Here is a 15,231-nt window from a genome sequence, read left to right on the forward strand (position 1 = left end):
AGAGACTAGAAACCTCAAAATTATCTCATTTTCTCCCCTTCTATTTCATGACTCTCAAGTCACCCATCCCAAATCCAAAAATTGCCTGTTGAGCTTCCTGCATCCTCCATCCCTCCTCTCCCTTCCCAGTTCAGGTCCTCAGTATGTCTCACCTGGACAACCGCAACTGCCCCCTAGCTTCTGTCCCTGCGTCCCACCCATCACCCATTGTCTCCCACTACTGTCACTACAGTGATCTTTCTCCATTGGAAACTTCATGGTCATTCTCCAGCCTGCAGTCTCTCCACTGAGCTCACATGATCCCTAGGAAAAATTCCAAACCCTTGGCAGAGTACACGAAGAGCTGCAAGCTTCCACCCTCCCCTGGGTTTAGTGTTCCATAGCCTCCCTGGATGCGAGGATGCCCCATCCATGCCCTGCATTTTCATGTGATCTCAATTGCTCTTTATACCCGACCCTCTGCCTCGCAATGCTCTTCTTTCCTCTTCTGACAAACACTCACCACTCTGTTGGGGCCAAAACATCATTGTCTCTTTAGGATAATGGCTGCCTTCTCTTTACTTTCTTAAAATGCTGTGAACAATGGAATGCAGCATTCAACACATTGCCTCGCAGTCAGCATATATAGCCTCTAGATGTTGGATTTCTCTGCTAACCATGCGTTTCTGGGACCAAGGACCACTTACTCTGTCTCAGCACCTGATGGGGCCTGGCATGTGGTAAGTAATCAATAAACAATATTTGGCCCACCTGGCATGGCTCAGTGGTTGAGCATCAACCTATGAACCAGGTCAGGGCACATGCCCAGGTTGTGGGCTTGATCCTAGTGTGGGGCATACAGGAGACAGTTGATCAATGATTCTCCCTCATCATGGATGTTTCTGTCTCTCTCTCCCTCTTCCTTCCTCTCTCTGCAATCAATAAAAATATATTTAAAAATAAAATAAACAATATGTGTTCAATGAGATTGTGAGATTTAGGTCATGAGCAAAGTAGATATTTTAAAAACCATAATGACTTGAAAAATGGTTAATTTTTTACAAGTTATTTATAAACATGCACAATAAATTTAGTACTAGTACTTAGTTCTTAGTTCACAACTCATCTCTTTGGCAATAGAAACTGGACTAAATGGTATTCTTGTGAAGTAAATGTGAATAAGAACCTGCAATGCTGCCCAAGTGTCTTGTTGCTACTTCCCTCACTACGTGGACCAAAATTTATTGAGTATTTAATGCTGTATCTTTTGGGCTTTCTCGAAATCCAAATCCCTGCCATCTCTGTGTGGTCTGAAGTCATGCATCTTCCATCGTAAGCCTCAAGTATCTTATCCCCTTAATTGTTTAAAACACTCTTTTAAAACGGTGATCTAGGAATTCAGATGAGTTTTAATTTTATGGGACTAGAATAACCTAAGCAAAAAAGAATGTTCGCAGCTCATCTATCAAGATAATTAAAATGGTTATCTTTCCATCAGCAAACTCCAAGGTCCACAAGCTAGAGCCTTGGGAATTATGGACAAACTAATACCTCTCCAGTTTAGCACAGTTGTTTCGTATTACTTTCCAATTCTTTTTTCCTACTTCTAATGTATAAATTGAAGAAGCGCCCCAAATCTTATTCTAGGAAGGGGGAGGAGAACCCAAGATAAATAATATTCACAAGTTTGAGAATCCAATGAAAAGGTCAATAGAAATTTCAAAATTAGCAAGTTCTCAGTTCACAACTCCCATCTCATTACTCAGCCAATCACATCCAAAGCCTAAAAGTATGTTTTGATTCTTCTCTTTCCCCCATACACTTTTTTTTTTTTTTTTGTAAGTTAAGTCAGCTCTGCCTTCAAAATATCTTCTAAATCTGGCAACTTCTCTCTTCCTGTTGACTACCACTGTCCCGATCGCCAACACTGTAGCCACCAGAGAATGGCAGGCAGGACATGGACTTTCCCCCTGCCTCCCCACCCTTCCCTCTCTCCTCCACTCCTTTTCCCTAACAGAATCCTGGCACATTTAATCCTGACTTGGTGGCTCTTCTAAGAAGGATGTGGCCTCACACAGCCCTCTTTCTTCTGACCAGGGAAAGGCTAACATCCCTGCTTCCATTGCCCTCTGCCCATTCTTGTCCCATAGAGCATTTTCCATATAATAAACAGTGATCTCTTAAAAACATAAATTAGATCATGTGACAACCACAATGCCCACCTCTCCATCTCCTAGTCCTTTCCTCAAGACACTCCTATTACATTTAGATTGACCTAAGCTTATTCCTTCAAGTCACTAAGATCTCTGCTCAGATGCCCTCTCCCTAGATTGACCTTCCCTATGAGACCTCCCCCCGTTCTTCACTATATTCTTTGATCTGCTTTTGTTTTCTTCATAGCACTTTTCATTATGTTCCTACACTATCACTTTCCTATTCACTGTCTCTCTCTCTCTCTCCCATAAGAATGGAAGCTCCCTGAGGGCAGGGACCTTGTCTACTTTTTCACTGCTGTATTCCACTGTCTAGAACATTACCTGGCATATGGTAGGTGCTCAATACGTAATTATTGAATGGAGGAATCAGACCCAAAAAGTTATACCTTTTCACAAACATTTTTCAAAAATTAAAATAACATATTTGCCACACACAGTGACTTTTCCCCCCTCTAGAAGCATTTCTGTTTCTATTTCCAGGTTCCAATACCACCAGAAGTAAACTTTCTATGAGTAATATCATTGGCTGGCATTTTCTTTAACAAATTAATAACACATTTAGGCTTTATGGAAATGGCAGAAGCAGCAGGCAAGACATTTTGCAATCCCTTAAAAACACATTATTTTCAACCCCAATTGTTCTTAACATTTAAATCATTAAAATACTGCTTTTCATTGGTAAATAGTAAATGACCAGAACCATCACTATATTTTAAAAACCTAATAAACTACCTTGCAATTTTTAATTCAGCCATGTGCCTTGGAAAACCAATTCCTCTCCTCCAGTTCCTCACACCAGGATATCTGGTCATTTTTCTGGAAGAGTGAACCTCTGCCTCTTTAACCCTTTAAATGCTAGGGTTCCTTGAAGGTCAGACATATAGTTATTACCAATGTCAGAATGGCTCTACTTCTTTTTCATCCTAGTTTTTTCCTCAAGACACCCAGAATAGGATGTAAATTTTTAAGCCATCATGAAGAAGGAAATAAAGAGTGGCGATTGCAGAGGTCAAGGCCATCTTGGCATTAAATGCTTAGAGAATGCTTTCAACAGCCTCTTCTTTCTCGTATAAACCCTAAGTCCTGCTCACAGCCCCTCCAGCATGGCATGATTTTTGCATCTTTACTCAAAGAAGGAAGGAAAGAAGAAAGGGAGGGGAGAGGGAAGATAGAGGAAAAAAAGAGAAAGAAAAGAAAGGTTAAAGGATGTAAAAAGAATGTCCATCCCCTTGGTGCTCCAAGCTTCCCTGCCTTGATCCAATCCCCTAGCTCACCTGATCCTTCCCCCTGTGTCCATCAGAGAATCAATCCATGGAAAACAAGATGCTCTGAAGCTTCTTCAGTCTTTTCACCAAACTCTCCCTCCGCCTCCAGTTAAGCCCATGCTTTTCCTGCACATCTTTTCCAAGCAGAGGCTGCTCATTCTCTCAGATTCCAGATACCACAAAGGCCTGATAACGTATCCTCACTGCTGCTTCTTCCAAACCATTGCTTTCCTGCTCACCCATAAAACCCTCCCTTCTCTGAGATTTGTGACAACGTTCCCATGGTGACCCATCTACACACTGCCTTGCATTTACCAAAATGTAGTATTTTGACTGTGTCCCATTACAAGTCCCAATATTATCTTGGGCTATGCATCCAACCCTTTTCTCATTCTATCTAACCCTCAACTCTAGCCTTCTAAGTCAACCATCAAGCACAATACCACATCCTGGACCTTTTTCTTCATTCCACAACAGCAATGACCCAATCAGTTGTTCACTTAAGAAACATTTACTGACCATTGCACATGTGCTCGACTCCATGCTGGCCTCTGGGGCTATACAGTAAGTGTGAAAAGGACAAATAGAACCCCTGTTCTTATAGGGCTATGGTTTAGAAGTAGGAAGGACAATGAAAACTAATTTGAAAGTAGTGCCAAAGGCTGAGGAAGGGAAGCACAGAGAACCAACTGCAGAAGCATGTGGTAGAACGCTCAGTGGTTTTGAGATTAAGGAAGGAACATCCTCTTTCCAGAATTTTCATTGCTTTGTTTCCATTGTACCTGTTCTCCAACCTCATCAAGAGATGCAGGACCCCTGACGTCCTTAATCTTCTCGCAACTTATTGTCCCTACCTTTTCATTCTTTCTACTTCTCCTGGATTCATAAATAATTATTACTTTTTAAATATATGTTTTTACTGATTTTTTAAGAAAGAGAGGAGAGAGAGAAACATTGATCTGTTGCCCCAAGCACATACCCCAACCAGGAATTGTGCCCTGACTCAGTACTAGTGACCTTTCAGTGCATTGGACAATGCTTCTCAAAGTGAGCCACACCAATCAGGGCAAAATAATGACTTTAAACCATTCTTTTACTGGTCATTTCAATTCTCTTCTCTTCGTGCCCTACCTGGAAAATCCTCAATCTTGGATCAAGACAAGTGTCTTTTCTGGGCAGCTAAGCCTTATAAAGAAAAATCGCTCTGCCATAGAGGGTCCACTCATTAGTTCCATGACTCTACTGTCAACCCCCCTTTATGTTCCCAAGCAGCTTGTACTTATCCAGTCTCACAGCATTTATTTCAATCATCTCTACCCCTTCAAGCTCACAAGCCTATCACTACTCTTATTTTGAGTCAGAGGAAAAAGTAGGAGCCTTCATTCATTCATTCACTCATTCAATCATGGATTCATTATTTCACCTAGCAAATATCTGAGTGCCAGGTACTATTTCAGGTGTTGGGGATACAAATGAATGAAACACGACAAAGTCCCTGCCCCCACAAACTTACATTTTGTTGCGGGGGAGAGACCAACATAAACCTAATACATGGGTAAATGATATAGTTGGCAAAACAGTCTCAGTGTTATGGGGTGTGTGTGGTGGAGGAGGCTCAGTGTGTTAGAAAGACTGCCAAGACCATAGTGAGAGCTTTCCAACATGGACGAGGGCAGTGGTCGGCAAACTGCGGCTCGCGAGCCGCGTTTTGCTGCTTTGTTGACTAATGAGTTTGCCGACCACTGGGATAGGGGCTTAATCACAAGGAACAACAACAGCCTGTAATTATTGGAATCGAGAGTCTAGGTCAGTGGTCGGCAAACTCATTAGTCAACAGAGCGGCAAACTGCGGCTTTGCCGACCACTGGACTAGGGTGATCAGGATGGGCTCATTCAGAAGGTAAGATCGGAGCCCAGACTTAAAGGTGGCAGTCCAGCCAGAGCGGCTGCCCCTGCAAAGGTCCTGATTGGAAACACATCTGTCACCTTCCCATACCCACTGGCATGTTGGAGGAATGGCACGAAGCAAGGCAGGCAGGCAGTAAGGTCTGATGGGGCATGTAGGCTATTGCAAGAACTTGGCTTTTAGAGACGAATGGGAGCCATTGAAGAGTCAGAGCAGAGAAATCAGGCAGGAGTCCCCTCCATGTATTGCCTCCTCCTCCCCTTCAAACTCACCTGCATTTCTCTCCATTCATCTTTCCTGATGTTTCTGTGGAAGTTATTCCTTTTCTAGGCTGATTCACTTCTGTTTGGGATTTAAGCCATTGCAGTCCCATTAAGGACTTCCTTCCACCACCAATTATCCCTGTTTTGCCTATATCTTGATCCTCCTCTACCTCTGGAAAGTTTTTGTGGCAGCAAACGCCCTCTGAACTTCTCAATGCCATCCTCAACCCTGTAGCCTCTTTCTAATGACTACCTTCTCTCCTTCTCCTTTTACCACGTGTATTTGAAAGACATTTTTCTCTTCTGTGTCCACTTTCTCCTATTATTCATTAAATCATCCATCCATTCAATATACTTTATGAGCACATACTGTCTGTCAGGAACTATGTTGGAGACACAGAAATGGGGCCTCTGGGCCGTGGGCACAGGGGGGACCGAAATCCATCCATCCATCCATGGAAACGGCTATAGACTCACTCCACTGATGCTTCTCCTTTTTCCATTTTTTCATTTTGATATAAATTTGACACTTGCAGAAAAGTTGGAAGAAAAGGAAAAAACTTCCAGTACCCTTCACCCAAATTCCCCAAATGCTAACATTTTATTAGATTAGCTTTATCTCCTATTCTCTTTTTTTATAGGTGTATATGTATACAATGTGTGTTTCACATTTTTAGACCTGCAATCTGCTGTCCTTTTAATAACACTTCAATGTATCTTTCTTAAAAACAAGGAATTCCTTTACCACATTACCTTTATCAACAACAGGAAAAATGATGCAATACTATTATTACCCATACTTTCAAAAGCTTATCTATTTACAGTATGTGATTTTCAACTTTAAAATCATTACTTTTTAAAAGTATATGTATTATACATATGCACTGGGGAAAAAAAAACTTTTGAAAAAACACACAAGAAGAACAAAATTCAAATTCTATTCCACCATCCAGAGACCACCATCATTCATTTTTATATACATACACACAGGAACATATACACACACACAAATGCCCTTTTAAAGAAGAAATAAAACTGTGACTATACGGACTACACTACTTGTAATCTGCTTTTTCACTTAACATAGTTAACATTTTCTCATCATTAAGTTTTTTAAGAAACTATTTTTAATCACTGTATATGAATCTACCATATAGACAGTGCTTTCCTGAGATTCTTCCCCACCTTCGCTTCAGGTTCAACACTCTTCCTCCTCCTCCAGTCACCTCTGTTTTCATCCAATCCCCTGTCTTACATATAGGCTTACCCTGGGTTCAACCCTGTATACTCTCTGTACACTTTCAGAAATTTCCCTTCCAGATCTTTCTTGAGCTCCCACTTCTTCAGGTGGGTGTTACCTCATAATCAACACACCCCAAACGGAAGCCTCCACCCTTTCTCAGTCTTCTCCTCTTCCATCCCTCACTCTGAACTTCTCTCTCTGCCTCACCCATCCCGCATTCCCCGTGCTCACTGGGCACGATGACCACAAATCCTATGTCATAGTACATCCTACTCTGTCACTTCCCACACCCACTGCCAGCACCTGACCTCGGCCTGACCTCGGGTCTTCAGTATTTCTTGCCCAAATTAATGCAAATACATATACATACATAAATATATATATATATAACCAGTGTCTCCACTTCAGTTCACCATGCTCCCCTCCATCCAGCTGCAGCCATGATTCTGTGTGTGACCATGATCATACAACCCCTTCCTCTGATGCCTCCCACTGCACTCAGGACAAAACACAAACGCCATGCAGGACTCGAGCCCTGTGCCCTCTGCAGCATGCCCCCGCTGCTGGCTCACACGTACACCCAAGGACGCTGAACTATCAGCAGCTGCTCCACAGCCCGTGCCCCGCACCTGGTCTCCTCCCACGGAATGCCCCAGGTCCACTGTGCTTTGTTCCCACCTTTCTTTTTCTTTTTCTTTTTTAAAAACCAGCTTAGAAAGTCTCCATGCCTCCATCCTGACCTCTTCCTTCCTAGAGTGGGGGAAGAGGCTGACCCTTTCCTTCAGACAAAGTGGGAGTGGGGGCTGTCTCCTTCCTTCACAGAATATGGATGCAGGGCTGACCCTTATATATTCCTACTCTATTTTTAAGGCTGAGTGCAAGCATCTCCTCCAAGAAGCCTTCCCTGACCACCCCACCCCAGTCTCTGCTGGGCTCTTCCTGGGTGTGCTTTGGGGTCCAAGGCTTCCCTCCGCCACTATGAAACGCTACTGCGGTGGCCTGGTCGGAGTTCAGCCCCTTTAGCCCAAGCTGGGACCATTCTCATACATCTTTGAATCCATAATAGCACAAAGCACATTGCCTGGAATAAGCCCAATTCTAGTGAGTGTTTTACAGAAGAACTAATGGGTACTGGTATCATTAGTATAAAAGTTATGCATTTGTATTTTATTTTATATCTTACATAATAATAGACAAACATGTAAATAGACCATACCTCCGCTACACCCACAGACAATCAGGAGTGAGTATGCAAATTAACCCGACAAAGATGGCAAGTTAATTTGCATATGCAGGCACGGAGCAACCGGGCAGGCGGGACACCTGCTATGCGGAGGAGGGAGGGGGGCGGAGGGAGCGGCCGGGAGCAAAGCCAGGGGAAGGAAGGCCTATTCTTGCATGAATATCATGCAACAGGCCTCTAGTCTACATATAATTCCTTTGGATTGTGGTGTGTATTAAATAAATGATCCTGAGAGCTAGATTAAATCAATCACAAATTTATGCAAGTATCGCATTTACTATTGAGAGGTTTAATAAATACAGCAGGCGATATGAAAATGGTTAAACATTTAAGAATTACTTCCGATAGAAATAATTTTTCATTGAAATAGTCCAAGTTGGGCAATTTGGCAAATTTATAATCATATCCTCACAGTTGTTTTATTATCACAATCACTTTCTTATCAGCAATTTCACTATCACAGATGTGAAACTTGGACATTTTGCTTATTGGAGGCAGACTTCTTTAACGTGAAAGAGATTAAAAACTAACGAGGTTTTAAAGCTGCTTGACAAATCTGTCTAACTTACGACTATAATTGACATGACAAATGCTTAGAAGGAAGGCTCATAAGTCTGCGTAGGGGGTATTAGAAACTTACTTTCACCTACTTAAATCTGCATTATTGGAAAAATTATAAAAACAAGACAAAAAGGGAAGGAGCCATGACCATAATAAAGATAATTTACGAAAAAAAAAGAGAGAAAAATTCATTTTGATTTTATCTCCTTTGTAGGATACCAACATTTCCTGCAAACACTTTATTATACTAAATAAAAATATCAGAACTGCAAATATGTCACTCTGAGAAAAGTTATATTATATATATGATATATATACAGATATATACCTTACCATGCATATACACACATGCATATACATACTTGTATATATAAATAAAATGGGAAAAATAATGTCTTGTATTAATGTAAGAATCTAATACTTATTCCTTACCTGAACCTGAGAAATTGTCTAAAGACCCGTCTGCTGTTGTTGAAACTATTTCACTGCTGCTCATTGGCTCTGTTTTAACTACAAAAATAAACAACATATGTCATATATCTAATTAATAGTTATCTGTAAAGATACTACAGAAGAGATACAACATTCAAAATAGTGACACAGAAAATTACTTTCAAATTCAGTCCTTTTGTATTTAAATATAATTCAGATTAATATTCCTAATAGAATCTTCTCTTTAAAAAAACCCAAACATTCGAATGTTAAATATTTTCTCCCTAAAAAAAAAAATCTATTGCGACAAGTTACCCTTTAAAAGAAATGCTTTAAACTAAAAGTAGTTAAATTCATTTGTTCCTTACATATTTACTGAACTGTTTTTTAATAAATAACTTATCTGGAAATTGACATAATGGGAATGTGAAATTATAATGGGTTTGTAGACATGTGGCCAAATGGAGTCAATATGATAGGATAAAGACACGTGAAGATGTGAGAAATACTGGCAGCAGGTTTTCACGGTGCTCAAGGACAGGTGTCTATGTGCACAGGTACACACACACACACACACACACACACACACACACATGCACACACACTTTCTCAGTTATCCACCAGGGCTAGAAAACAGAATGCTCAACTTAATGGGATTATTATTACCATCCAGCCATAACTCACGGCCAATTCATCAGTATCTAAGGTACATTTAATATAAAAAAACAACAACACACTAAATGTAAATGAAGCAGAAATGTTTTCCATGTCAAAATAATACCAATAGCTGTCAATTTGTGGAAAACATATATGACCTTTGGTAAAGCTCCTTGGAGCTGTAAAATAAAAACCTTTAGATTTATGTTACAGGTTCTCTAAGCAACCCACTCTACTGAGACAGTGACGGTATTACTGCACCCCTATCAAACAAATGGGCCAAACCACTGCACAATACTAGCCATTTCCCTATTTTCAGGTTATTTTAGAATGACGAAATAGCATTAGTACCTTCCCTAGTGAAATGCTATGTCAGAATTTGCCTAGCCTACTTTATGGAAGTTATTCGTCCCCATTACCAGGCTTTCATAAAGAGTGCAATAATTATTTAGGGACTACCTAAAAATTAATAATGTGCTTTCCAAAGTGAAAGTCCTAACAAGAATATCAGGGGGGGCTTTTCTCACAAAGGAAACACATTCTGGGGAAGGGTGATGGAGAAAAGGTAGCTTTTCCTTCTCTCAACATTGTCAATCTCTTACAAATATCAGGCAAGGACTCATTCACCTGACCCCTTAACCCCCAGGGCCTTTGAAATTTTTGCTAATGCATACTGAGTAGTTTAAAAATAGGCATTATAAATAGTCGCAGCAGAAAGTCACTTCCAAAAAAATTAATTATTTAGACTGTTTCTAAACAAAGTTGATAAAATAAAACCAGTGAGACTAATAGGAATCACTTCAACTGCTTGTTTCAATGCAGACCAAACAATTGTGTAACTGAAGTTTTCACTTTTCCACCACTCGTTGGGGGTTAGAAGTCTTAGTTGATGCTAATAAATTCTGACATAAGCCTGTATTTCCCATCTTTCTTCACGCCTCCAGGCAACCTAATGATCTTGCTCTTTGCAACCATCATGTGGCCATAGAGTCAGGAAAGCAGACCCGCCTCTGCTGGTGCAGAGTCCCTAAGTTTCCTGCTCAGTACTCCACATCCCGTCTTACCTTCCTCAAAAAGAACTCATCAATGAGTTATATATTATAAACTCCTACAATGTACATCTAAAGCAAGAGCTGTTTTACTCTGTCCTGGACAGGTGACCACTGGAATTCTAGCTCAGAATCACTTACCACATGCCTAGTAAAGATGAGAATTAGGCCCACAGGATACAGTCATGTAAAATGCCTACTGTGTGTCAGATTCTACAAGCATGTCTCAGAGCACAACTCACAGACTCCCTCGTTAGATAGTGTCTTCCTTTTTCACATGCAAAAACTTAAAACCAGAAGGTTGGGAATTTGCCCAAAGTCAGGAGGGGGCAGAAATGGGATTTTGGATACTTTTGGTTCCAAGGCTTGAAGAAATGGCAAAAAGTAGCACTTCCCAACAATTAGAGCTGCTCTATAACAGAACAAGATGACGGAGGTGCCATGCCACTGTCTTTATGAAGCATAATCATAACCAACTCTGTCTGTTCACTCCAAACAGATCTAAAGTCTCTAATTGCACACTCCTCCAGTCCCAGAGCCCGCAGGGCAGTCCGCGCTGTGCTAGCACGTTCGCGCTTCCCGGCCAGCGTACTGGCTAGCGGATCTCAGGTAGATGCTGAGCTGCCTGGGAAAGATGGTGAAGAATCAATTGTCCATGGCGCGGGATGTTAGCCCAGATTACTTCGAAATCTTTGCCAAAACTCAGGTCTATGATTCTGCCAACTGGACCATAAAATTACTCTGTGAAAGCCGGACTGCACCAAAACTTCTGCTCCTGTCCCCTAAAACCCACCCCAGCTCTGCCCCATACGATTGGCTTAATCAAATGCGGCTTTCACTCCCAAGAGACACATCCAGTTATACTTGAAATCCATTCACAACAGGCCAAGAGAATAGGAAGGAAAGGAAGAGGATACTTAGGCCCCAAGTCCATTGCCTCTTGCCATTGTTCAAATATGCCCATCTACACACACTAAGGAATAAAGACTCCCTTTTCCTAATGCATCCAATGTTTAAAAGGCTCACTGTTGAAGAGAAGAGGATGTACATAAGGTGACTACCCGGGTAGTGGTGATGCTATCAGGTGCTGTAATGGAACACCTCATCACCAGGGACCTGATGCTAAAGAGACTGGTGATTTATTGTGATGGTAAATAGTTTCTGAATAAAAGCCAAAGGAACCGAGACCACTTCTGCCTTTGTTGTTGCCAAGCACCCACCCACCAGAAAGTTAAAAATACAAGAATAATCCGGGCCACCAAAACGTTCCCATCCCCGCTAGCTTGCACCACCGCGGTTACAACATGCTGTGGAGGATGGAACAGAGCACCGCTCTGAGGCTTTGAATTTAAAAACACCACATGCTGAATTTTTTTGGTCTTAGAGAGTTGAGCTACTGTCACATCTGTGAACAATTTTCCCATCTAAGCCACCTATCTGAAAAGGGAAAAAAAAATCCATGCACAATCTGTTCTCTAAATAACCATAGGACTCCTTTCTCTCCTTCATGACATGCCTTTAGTCTATAAGAAAAGGGTATTTTTAAAAATCTCTTTTACCCCCACTCAAGAATCTATTTTTTTTCTACCATCCCAAGTTTCCACCTGATGTTTCAGAATGCTCTTTTGCCCATTTAATATCCCTGATGCCCCCACCTCCTTCGTTCGGCCATGCACTCTAGGCCTGAGCTGTACTGAGCAACGGGACTCCCCTGAGGTACCAAGACTTCCATCTATCAATGCCGTTAAGCTTTGGTTTTGGACTCAGAGAATCCAGTTACTTACCGTAAGACTTTATGAAAGTTCTTTGATCTCTTCAACCTTAATTATCTCATGAATTAAAAAAAAATTAATGATACCTTCATTACAGGCATGCATAAGCCATAAAAATGTATGTAAAGTAGCTGGTCTGAAGCAGAAGCCGAATCTGTATGTATCACCGTCTTTAGGAGTAGAGGTATTCTATTTCTGCTGGACTGAATGCCTTCTCCTGGGGAGTAAGTCCCAGGGGGAAAATACCAAACGAAGGCGTTAAAGCATCAGCTTTGGAACTGTCACCTGAATTTCAATCTAGCTTTGCTATTAACAGTGTAAACCTGGAAAAGTTATTCAATTTCTACATGCCTGAGCTTCCTCATCCGTAAGTGGGTAAATACACTCATAAAAACGATAAATGCTTATAAATCATTTAGCACTGTCCTTGGTCCAGAGGCCTTGCTTTCATAGTCACTCTATCATGATAGTGTCTTTAATTAGAGAAATCAAAGTGTTTCTTATGGGGCAAAATCTATGATAATATTCACATTAAAGTTAAGCTTACGTTTAAAAAGCAAATGAGAAGAATCTAAGGTTAAGTGACTTGTCTTACATCAACCATGAGGCCATGGCCTCAGGAGAGCAGAATTCAAATCCAGGTAACCTGGAGGTCACTTAAGAACGCAGGACTAAATCATGGTTGAGAAAATTTATACCTTTGTCATTACAATCAGTACATATTCTTTCTGAAGAAACAGGCTAGCAGGGAATTGTAAGTATTCCAGGGAAAAATGTAGGCATCTCTTCAGCACTGTTTAAGGTAAGTATACTGTCACTGGTCCATTAAAAAAAGACACCTGCCCTAGCCAGTTCGTTCAGTGGTTAGCGCATCGGCCCAAAGACTGCAGGATCTCAGGTTTGATTCCAGTCAAGGGCATGTACTTGCTTGCAGGCTCAATCCCTGGCCTCAGTCAGGGCCTGTGTGGGAGGCAACCAATGGATGTCTCTCTCTCCCTCTCTGACACTGACGTTTTTCTCTCTCTCTCCCCCTCCTTTCCACTCTTTCTAAAAATTAATGGAAAAAATATCCCTGGGTGAGAATTAACAACAACAACAACAACAAAAAAAAAACATAACTGTCTTCCTTCACTATAAACTTAAATGAGATCAGACCATTGGAGCAGGTGACAATAGCTGCAAAGGTCATCAACTAACCCATCTCACTAGGCCTCTGCTCAAGAAGCAACTTCTGGTTATACTTTGAATGTTGTGGTCATATGCATAATCTTCAGGAAGATGGTAGGCTGGTCAGAGGATCGAGTATCAGTCATGTGATTGGTTATTTCTCACCATGAATTAGGAGGACAGTTAAACCAGTTCACCCCCAAAGGGCAGCTCTGCCTGCCAAATCGGGAGCCAGACTCGTTGTTATCAATTCACCCAGGATCGCACCAGCCGAGGTGAGCAGTGGGTCCTCCCAAGCAGTATTAAGCTCCTTTCTTAACTCTTCTTCAAACTCTAACAGCACAGTTTGTCTTTTGGGGCACGTGCTTGGGCTTCCTCTCTATTTTGCTGCCTATTGTAATGCATCAGGACTTCAAAAACCCAGATCACCATCCCTCTACTATTCCTTAGGATCCCTTCATCTCTCCTGTCTCAATAAAATGCACCTTCATTACAATCTGGTTATTTAAAGGTTCAGTAACACCACTGTCTAGACCTGCATTCCTGCCAAGAAATGTCGCCTTTTACCTTTCTCATTTGCTCACTTCGGTCAGACTTTCTCATCAGAACATCCTGTCTTTCCAAACCCTCATCCATTCCCTCCACCAGCTGCACTAGCGTAGCCTGGAACCCAGCGCTCCACCCTAGGGTCCTGTGTTGACTCACTTTTCCAAGCAACTGGTTGCCAAGCTCTCATCCCAGGACTGGCAGCCTCTCGCTGCTCACTCCTCCGCTGCTGTTCTGGATGGCTGAGCCTGGGCGAAGAGTTCACAATTTGCACGCTGACCAACTGGATTAAAATCCATGCTTCTATATTCTTTTGAGTCATCCTGTTGCTTGACAATCCTCCTTCTCCATTTATTGTGCCTCTAACAGTTTCCACTGAACAGTTTCCACTTTCCTCAAGTCTCTGAACCAAAGCTTATTTGCCATCACCAACTTTTCTTTTTTTAAATCCTCACCAAATGATTTTCCCCCCATTGATTTTCAGACAGACTGGAAGGGAGGGAAAAGGAGTGTGTGTGTGTGTGTGTGTGTGTGTGTGTGTGTGTGTGTGTGTGTGTGTGTGTGTGTTGAAAGAGAGAAACATTGACATGAGAGAGACACATCGACTAGCTGCCCCCTGCACTTGCCCTGATTGGGGCTGTGGCTCAAACCCACAACCGAGGTATGTGCCCTTGACTGGGAATCAAACCCCAGACCCTTCGGTCCGTGGGCTGACATGTTAATCACTGAGCAACTGGCCAGGGCACCAATTATTTTATAAAGAAGGTTGAAGCTTCATTAAATTTTCAATTATCCTCCTGCAACAATTCTCAGTTTCCCACTGGTTAATCTCAGTGAAGGTTACTTTTCCTTCAGCGGGGTTAACCTTTACACCTTTATTCTTGCTGCTATTTCGACACCTCTTTGCAGCAATACTCATTACTTCGTTATTT

The 15,231-nt window shown here is 41.7% G+C and overlaps 1 protein-coding gene across 1 annotated transcript in view; it reads right to left on the minus strand.

Annotated features, from left to right (window-relative positions):
• EYA1 (EYA transcriptional coactivator and phosphatase 1) overlaps positions 1 to 15,231 on the minus strand; it is a 297,411-nt gene that overhangs the window by 111,896 nt on the left and 170,284 nt on the right. The window contains exon 5 of the mRNA XM_008150342.3: positions 9,109 to 9,186. Coding sequence (XP_008148564.2) covers positions 9,109 to 9,186 — 78 coding nt within the window. The remainder of the gene's footprint in view (positions 1 to 9,108; positions 9,187 to 15,231) is intronic.

Source organism: Eptesicus fuscus, chromosome 19, assembly GCF_027574615.1.
Source record: "Eptesicus fuscus isolate TK198812 chromosome 19, DD_ASM_mEF_20220401, whole genome shotgun sequence".
Classification (NCBI taxonomy): domain Eukaryota; kingdom Metazoa; phylum Chordata; class Mammalia; order Chiroptera; family Vespertilionidae; genus Eptesicus; species Eptesicus fuscus.